Source organism: Zophobas morio, unplaced genomic scaffold, assembly GCF_036711695.1.
Source record: "Zophobas morio isolate AGI-343-1 ecotype UQ-CSIRO unplaced genomic scaffold, CSIRO_AGI_Zmor_V1 ptg000040l, whole genome shotgun sequence".
NCBI classification, from domain to species: domain Eukaryota; kingdom Metazoa; phylum Arthropoda; class Insecta; order Coleoptera; family Tenebrionidae; genus Zophobas; species Zophobas morio.
In genome coordinates, this window is record NW_026972145.1 from 3,681,138 (window position 1) to 3,690,165 (window position 9,028).

The window sequence follows — 9,028 nt, forward strand, 5'->3', positions numbered from 1 at the left end:
TTCATTTTTTCGTTTTCTCAATTCTTCAAAATTTCATTTCTTCAGTTTTTAATTTCTTCAAGTATTCATTTCTTCAATTTTTTAGTTTTTCGATTTTGTCTGTAATTTTTATTTTTTAGATTTTTTATTTTTCTAATTGCTTATTTCTCCAAATATTCGTTTCTTCATTTTTCCTTTGCTCAATTTATCACCTTTGGAAATTCTCAATTCTTCAATTTTACATTTCTTCAATTTTTCATCTCTTCAGTGTCTCATTTTCTAAATTTTTTCTTTATTTTCCATTTCTTCCATTTCGCATTTCTTCAATTTTTCAATTCTCCAACTCTTCATGCCTCCAATATCATCTCCAATTTCATGTTTTCAACATTTTATATCTTCAATTTTTCATTTCTTCAATTTTTAATTTCTTCAATTTTTCATTTCTTCAATTTTCCATTTCTTCAATTTGTGCACTTTGCAATTCTTCAATTTCACATTTCTTCAATGTATAATTTTTTCACTTTTTATTTCTTCAATTCGTCAATTCTTCAATTGCTCAGTTTCTCATTTCTTCAGTTTATAAACAAATAAAATTCATCAATTTCTCATTTCTTCAGTGTCATATTTCTTCAATTATTCATTTCTCCATTTTTGATTTCTTCAATTATTCATTTCTCCATTTTTCATTTCTTCAATTTTTCATTTTTCCAATTTTTCGTTTCTCTAATTTTCATTCTTCAATTTTCCATTTCTACAATTATTAATTTCTTCAATTTCGCATTTTTTCAATTTCCATTTTTCCAGTTGTTTATTTCTCCAATTCTTCGTTTCTTCAATTTTTCATTTCCTGACTTTCTCATTTCTTCAATTTATCATTTTTTCAATGTCACATTTCTTCAACGATTCATTTCTTCATTTTTAATTTCTTCAATTCTTCAATTTTTCAATTCCTCAAGTCTTCAATTGCTCAGTTTCTCATTTCTTCAGTTTATAAACAAATAAAATTAATCAATTTCTCATTTCTTCAAGTTCTCATTTCTTCAATGTCATATTTCTTCAATTATTCATTTCTCCATTTTTGATTTCTTCAATTATTCATTTCTCCATTTTTTAATTTCTTCAACTATTCATTTCTTCAATTTTTTAGTTTTTCGATTTTGTGTCCACTTTTAATTTTTTATTTTTCCAATTGTTCATTTCTACCATTTTTCGATTCTTCATTTTTCATTTGTTCAATTTATCATCTTTGGAAATTTCCAATTCTTCAATTTTTCTTTTATTTTTAATTTCCTCCATTTCCCATTTCTTCAATTTTTATTTCTCCAACCTTTCATGTCTCAAAGCTTTTATTTTTCAACATTTTATATCTTCAATTCTTCATTCAGTCAATTTTTCATTTTCTCAATTTTTCAATTCCCAATTTATCATTTCTTCATTTTTCATTTCTTCAATTTCCCATTTCTTCAATTTTTCCTTCCCCCAATTTTTCAATTCCTCAATTTCTCATTTCTTGAATTTCTAATTTCTTCATGTTTTATTTCATCAATTTTTCATTTCTTCAATTTTTCATCTCCTTAATTTTTCATTTCTTCAATTTATCATTTTGCAATTTCTCAGTTGTTCAATTTCACATTTCTTCAATGTTTCGTTATATCAATGGTTCATTTCTTCGATTTCCCATTTCTTCAATTTTTATTTATTTCGATTTTTCATTTTTCCAATTGTTCATGTCTCCAAATTTTCATTTATCCATTCCATTTTTCAATTTCATATTTCTTCAATGCTTCATTTTTTCAATTTTTTATTTCTCCAGTGTTCCATTTCTTCAAATTTCTCATTTCTTCAATTGCACTTTTCTGGAAGTTCTCATTTCTTCAATTTATTTTTATACTATTCTTCAATCTTTCATTTCCTCAATTTTTCATTTCGATCTTTCATTTCTTCTGTTTTCCGATTTTTCAGTTAAAATTTTTCAATTTTTTATATTTTTGATTTATCAATTTGTAATTTTTCGATTTTTCATTTTGAATTTTACCTTTTAATTTTTCAGTTTCCCGAAATTTAATTTTTCAATTTTTTCGTTTCTCTTTTTTGAGTTATACAATTTTTCAGCTTCTGAATTTTTCGATTTTTCGTTCCTTCTATTTCCCGATTTGTACTTTTTCGACTTTGGAATTTTTCGTCTTTCTACTTTTGGTTTTTCAAATTTTCGATTGTTCAGTTTTTTTATTTTGGTTTGTTCGATTTTTCACGGTTTGAATTTTTCCATTCTTCATTTTTAACATTTTTCGGTTGGCAGTTTTTCAGTTACACAAGTTTTCTTTTTTGAAGTTTTTGAATTTTTATTTTCCGCATTTTTGGATTTTTGAATTTTTCAAAGTTTCAGTTTTACGATTTTTCAATTTTTAAATGTTTCAATGTGAACATTTTTCGATTCTAGAATTTTCTTGTCCTTTCAATTTTTCGATTATTCAGTTTTTCAATTTTTGGTCTTTAAAATTTTTTGATGTTCCAATATTACAATTTTCAAATTTCAAAATTTTTTTTTACTTTTTCAATTTTCAGTTTTCCGATTTTCAGTTTCTAGATTTTTAATTTTTTTAATATCTTCAGTTTTTGATTTGCAATTTTCTTAAATTTTACAAATAAAATTGATTTTTCAGTGTCAAAATTTTTAATTTCATAATTTTAGTTTCTTCAATACTTGATTTTTCTATTTATGGATTTTTCAGCACGTCGATTTTGATTTTTTTTTTTTCAATTATTCTACAATTTTTCGGTTTGTATTGAAATTTTAAAATTTTCATTTCTTCCATTTTTCGATTTTACAATTTCTCAATTTTCCGAAGTTGAAAAAATTAGAAATCGTTGAAAAATGGAATAATTGAGAAAATTCAAGAAGAAAACCTATACCCTATTTTATAATAAACACTTAAATCCACCACTCTACACTACACACAAACCTGATTCGTTCTCCTCCGGCCTCACTTATTAACTCCGCCTCTAGCCACGCCCTCACCGCCCTCTCGTTCCAGGCCAGTCCAATCAGCGCTCCGCGGTCCAGAGCATGCGCTCCCAGCAGATGCAAGCAGCCCGGGCCGCCGCCAACGCCCCCAACAACCCCAACAACCCCCCCAACCCGCAGAAGCGGGCCCGCTGGTTCGTCGCCCTGTTCGACTACGACCCGGCCACCATGTCCCCCAACCCGGACACCTGCGACGAGGAGGTGCCCTTCTCCGAGGGGGAGACCATCAAGGTGTGGGGCGACAAGGACGCCGACGGGTTCTACCTGGGGGAGTGCCGGGGCAGGCGGGGCTACGTGCCCCACAACATGGTCATGGAGATGGACGGTAACCAGAACAGGGACCGCTGGGGCGACATCTACGCCAACATGCCGGTGAAGCGCATGATCGCGCTGTACGACTACGACCCCCAGGAGCTGAGCCCCAACGTGGACGCCGAGGTGAGAAACTGCTCGAAGGTGGTCGCGGCTGGGGACTGAGGTGCCGCGGAAACCGGGGAGTGGTAGGGGATTTTCGACTCTATTGGTCGGTGCTTGGTCGAGCGGCGAATTCAAACTAGCGTAGATTCGACTTTTGAATTTTTAAATATCCAGTTTTTCGATTTTAGAATTTTTAAAATTTTTTAGTTTTCGAATTTTTCGGTTTTTCGATTTTTCAATTTCAAAAACCTAACAAAATAAAAAAATCTTAAAATTGGAAAATTAAAAATTAAAAATCTAGAAGTTGAAAAATCAAACAATTGCAAGAAATTCGAAAAATAAAAAAATCAAAAATTGAAAAATTGAAAAACGGATAAATCGAAAAATTAAGAAAAACTGGATAATTTCAAAATTGAAAAGCAGCAGAATTAAAAAAAAAATAGCTAAATCGTGAAATTAAAACTACAAAAAATTAAGTAATTAAATCGAGCAACTAAAAAAATCGAAAAAAAAAATCAAAAATCGAAAAATTAAAAGTTGAAAAATCGAAAAACTAAGAGAAAACACTAAAAAATCCAAAAATTGCAAAACCAAAAAATTTTTAAATTCTAAACTAAATTAAAAAACTGAAAAACGGATAAATCGAAAAATTGAAGAAACAAATATTTTCAAAACTCAACATTCAAAATTACGAAACTAAAAAATTATAAAGAAAAATCGAAGAAATGAAAATCCAAAAGTTAAATAAATGAAAAATTGAAGAAACAAAAATTTTTGGAAAGTCGAAAAATTAAAAATCAAAAAACTTAAATATATGAAAGAAAAATTGAAGAATCAAAATTTTCAATTGTTGAAAAATGGAAAAATTGAAGAAACAAAACTCAAAAATGGAAAAATTGAAGAAACGTAACAGTCAAAAATGGAAAAATTGAGGAAAAATAAAACTGAAAAATGTAAAAATTCTAAATTTGAAAAATGAAAAAGTAAAAAATCAGTTTCTCTTCTGCCTGAAGACGGTACTGTGTACCGAAACACGTGTAGCAGTGACTACAAATATATATTTTTTTTTTTTTAAACTCTGAAAGTTTTTTCATTATTATTAAAATTAATATGGAGTTTAAACACGTATCAGCCTCATCAATACAAACAAAAAATCTAATTTAAAAATCCAAAAATAACCAAAATAACTGATGAAAAATAAAAAAACTGAAATTTCGGAAAATTGAAATTGAAAATTTGAAGAAACAAAAAATCGAAAAAATAAAAAATTAAAAATCTAGAAATCAAAAAATCCAAAAGAAAAATTGAAATCAAAAATGAAAATTTTGGAAGTTGCAAAATCGAGAAATTGAAAAATTTAGAAGTTGAAAAGACGAAAAATTGGAAAGTGAAAAAAGAAAACTGGGAATAAAAAAACCCGAAGAAAACAAAAATTTGCAAATCAAAATTTAAAAACCAAGAAACAAAGAAATAGAAGAAAATTGAAAAACTGAAAAGTCGAAAAATGGAATAATTAAAAAATTGGAGAAAAGAAGCTGAAAAGTGGAAAAATAAAAAAATTTACAAGTTGAAAAGTCGAAAAATTAAGAAATCCAAAAGAAAATCCAAAAATGGAGAAGGTTAAAAACAGAAAAAATAAAAAACTGAAGAAAGAAAACTGAAAATAGAAAAAACCAAAATTCGCAAGTTTGAAAAAACTAATCTCAAAATTTTAAAATCGAAAAATAGTCAAAATTTGAAGAGACAAGAATTTTGAATCAACAAATTAAAAATGGACAAATTAAAAATTGGAAAAGTAAAATCAAAAATTGAAAAAGTGAAAAGCTCAGAAATCGAAATATTGAACAAACCAAAAGTTCAAAATTCAAAATTGGGAACTACAAAAATTGGAAATCTGAAGATTAGAGACAAAAAATTTAAAAAATCCAAAAGAAAAAAACCATTTTTGAAAAATTAATAAAATGGAACAAAAAATTTGAAAAATTGAAAAGTTGAAAACTGGAGAAATCAAAGAAAAGGAAAATCGAAAAACTGAAAAGTTTAAAAATAGAAAAGTTAAAAAACTGAAGAAAGAAAACTGTAAATGAAAAATTAAAAAAATTGCAAGTTGAAAAATTGAAAAATTTCAAAATTTTAAAATCGACAAACGGTCAAATCGTAAAAATTCATTGGAAAATCTAAACTTAGAAATTGAAAAGTCGAAAAACTAACTAATACAATTAAAAGGAAAATTAAAATAAAAATAAAAATTTTGATGAATTCAGAAAAACTAGATATCGAAAAATTGGAAAAACAAAAAATTAAATCGAGAAATTAAAAATCTAAAAGAAAACTCGAAAAATTCGATAGTTCGGAGATATAAAAATAGAAAAATACAAAAGCCGACAAATAGAAAAATTAAAAAATAGTTGGAGCCCGAAAAATCGGAAAATTGAAAATTTGAATAACTTTGGAAACTACGATAATTGCAAGTCGAAAAATAAAAAAAATTAAAAAACAAGAAGTTAAAAAATCGAAAACTTGGAAAATCTGGATTTAGAAAAATAAAAAAATTGGAGGAAAATTGGAAAGTGGAGAATCGAAATATTGTAAAATTTACTAAAAAATAAAAAGTGGTAAATAATAAAATTAAATTAAAAATCGACAAATAAAAAATCCATAAGAAAACCGGAAAAGTTGAAAAATTGGAAAGTAGGAAAATAAAAAAATTGAAAAATTAAAAAATCGAAAAAAGTTGAATAATTGGTAAATTGAAGAAATGAAAAATAAAAAAGCTGATTAAATCAGAAGTTGAAAAGTCAAAAAATTGAGAAATCAAAAATTGAAATAAAATAGAAAATATAAAAAATTTAAAAGTTGAAAAACTGAAAAATACATAGAATAACCGCAATATTGAAAAATTCAATTGAAAACCCAAGAAATTTTAAATCGAAAAATTTCAAAATTTAAAAACGGAAAAATTTAGACTTGAAACTCGAAAAATTCCAAATCGATAACCGACGAAACAAAAAAAAAAATAAAGAAATACAAAACTGAAAAATCGAAGAATTGAAAAATTTGCAAGTTCAAATATCGAAAAATTCAAAAATTTTATAAAATCTTATAATTGAAAAATTGTAAAATTGAAAAAATCGAAAAATAGCTTTGTAGAAAATTTGAAAAAAAAAATCGAGAAACTAAAAAATTAGAGAAAACTGAAAAATCGAAAAAAAAAAAATCGAAAAATTGAAGAAATAAAATTAAAATCATAAATTAAGTTTCGAATCGAAAAACCGAAGAATGATAACTGAAAAATTGCATGTCGAAAAATTGAAGAAACGAAAAATGAAAAAATTGAATAAACAAAAAATTGTAAAAATCGAGTTGAAAAATAGAAAAATTTTACAAATAAAGAAAATAAAAAACTGTAAATCCAAAATTGCAAAATTTAAAATTTGAAAAAATTAAACTTGAAAACTTGAAAAATTGCAAGTCGAAAGACTGAAAAATAAAAAAATGAATTTAAGAAACACAAAATAGAAAAATTATAAAACCTGAAAATTGAAAAATCTAAAATTAGTCATACCGAAAATTTGAAGAAACAGAAGAAAAAGGAAGAATAAAAAAATTTCGAAAAAAATCGGAAAATAGAAAAGATCAAAAATAAAGAAATCAAAAGCGTTAGAAATGAAGAAACCAAAAATTAAAAATCGAGAAATCAAAAAATCCAAAAGAAAAATCGAAAAATTGAAAAGTTTAAAAACAGGAAAATTAAAAGACTGAAGCTGAAAATAGAAAATTAAAAAATTCACAAAAAACGTGGAAAAATTGAAAAAGTGGGAAGTTGAAAAATCGATATATCGAGGAAACTGAAAATTGAAAAAAATGCGCACTTACAGATGAGAAACAAAAAATTAAAAAATCAAAAATTTGAAAAACTCAAAAAATCAGCATCGAAAAATCGAAGAGAAAAAAAATCATAAATTGAACAATCAAAAAATTAAAAATTGAGAAACTGAAAGATCTAAAGGGAAAATCGAAAACTTGAAAAGTTGAAAAATCGGATCATTAGAAAATTTAAAAAATGAAGAATTTAAACATTGAATAATAGAAAAATAAAAAAATGTAATAGGTACATAATCGAAAATCCAAAAATCTATAAGAAATTCGCAGAATTCGAAAAATTAAAAATCGAAAAACTAAAAAACCCAAAAGAAAAATCGAAAAATTGAAAAGTTTAAAAATAGGAAAATTGAAAGACTGAAGCTGAAAATAGAAAATTAAAAAATTCGCAGAAAAGTGGAAAAATTGAAAAAGTGGAAAGTTCAAAAATCGATATATTGAGGACACTGAAAATTGAAAAAAATGCACATTTACAGATTAGGAACAAAAAATTAAAAAATCGAAAATTTGAAAAACTCAAAAAATCAAACATCGAAAAATCTAAGAGAAAAACCCAAAAATTCATGAACTGAACAATCAAAAAATTAAAAATTGAGAAACTGAAAAATCTAAAGGGAAAATCGAAAAATTGAAAAGCTGAAAAATCTAAAGGGAAAATCGAAAAATTGAAAAGCTGAAAAATCGGATCATTGGAAAATTTTAAAAATGAAGAATTTAAAAATTGAATAATAAAAAAATAAAAAAATCTAATAGGTTCATAATCGAAAATCAAAAAATTGAAAATTTGAAAAACTGAAAAGGTTGAAAAATATAAATATTGGAAAATTTAGTAGTTGGAAGAACTAAAAATTGAAAACTAAAAAAATCTCGATAAACCCAAAAATTGAAAATTTGAAAAACTCAAAAAATGAAACATCAAAAAATTGAGGAGGCAAAAAACCATGAGAAGTTGAAAAATCCAAAGGGAAAATCGAAAAAATAGAAAAGTTGAAATGTAGAAAAATTAACAAATTAAGAACTAAAAAATTGGAAAGTTGAAAAATCGAAATATTGGAAAAACTCAAAAAATGAATAATCGAAAAACCAAAAATCTATAAAAAATTCGCGAAATTCGAAAAATTAAAAATCGAAAAACTAAAAAATCCGAAAGAAAAATCGAAAAATTGAAAAGTTTAAAAATAGGAAAGTTAAAAGACTGAAGCTGAAAATAGAAAATTAAAAAAATTACAAAAAAGTGGAAACATTGAAAAACTGGAAAGTTGAAAAATCGATATGTTGAGGAAACTGAAAATTGAAAAAAATGCGCATTTACAGATCAGAAACAAAAAATTAAAAAATTGAAAATTTGAAAAACTCAAAAAATCTAAGAGAAAAAAAAATTCATAAATTGAACAATCAAAAAATTAAAAATTGAGAAACTGAAAGATCTAAAGGGAAAATCGAAAAATTGAAAAGTTGAAAAATCGGATCATTGGAAAATTTAAAAAATGAAGAATTTAAACATTCAATAATAGAAAAATAAAAAAATTTAATAGGTACATAATCGAAAATCCAAAAATCTATAAAAAATTCGCAAAATTCCAAAAATTAAAAATCGAAAAACTAAAAAACCCAAAAGAAAAATCGAAAAATTGAAAAGTTTAAAAATAGGAAAGTTGAAAAACTGAAGCTGAAAATAGAAAATTAAAAAATTCACAAAAATGTGGAAAAATTGAAAAAGTGGAA

The 9,028-nt window shown here is 25.3% G+C and overlaps 1 protein-coding gene across 9 annotated transcripts in view; it reads left to right on the forward strand.

The window, feature by feature from the left end:
- Rbp (RIM-binding protein) overlaps nucleotides 1-9,028 on the forward strand; it is a 76,606-nt gene that overhangs the window by 59,687 nt on the left and 7,891 nt on the right. For all 9 annotated transcript variants that reach the window (XM_064070893.1, XM_064070896.1, XM_064070901.1 and 6 more), the window contains one exon: nucleotides 3,015-3,442. In XM_064070893.1, the coding sequence (XP_063926963.1) occupies nucleotides 3,015-3,442 (428 nt within the window). The remainder of the gene's footprint in view (nucleotides 1-3,014; nucleotides 3,443-9,028) is intronic.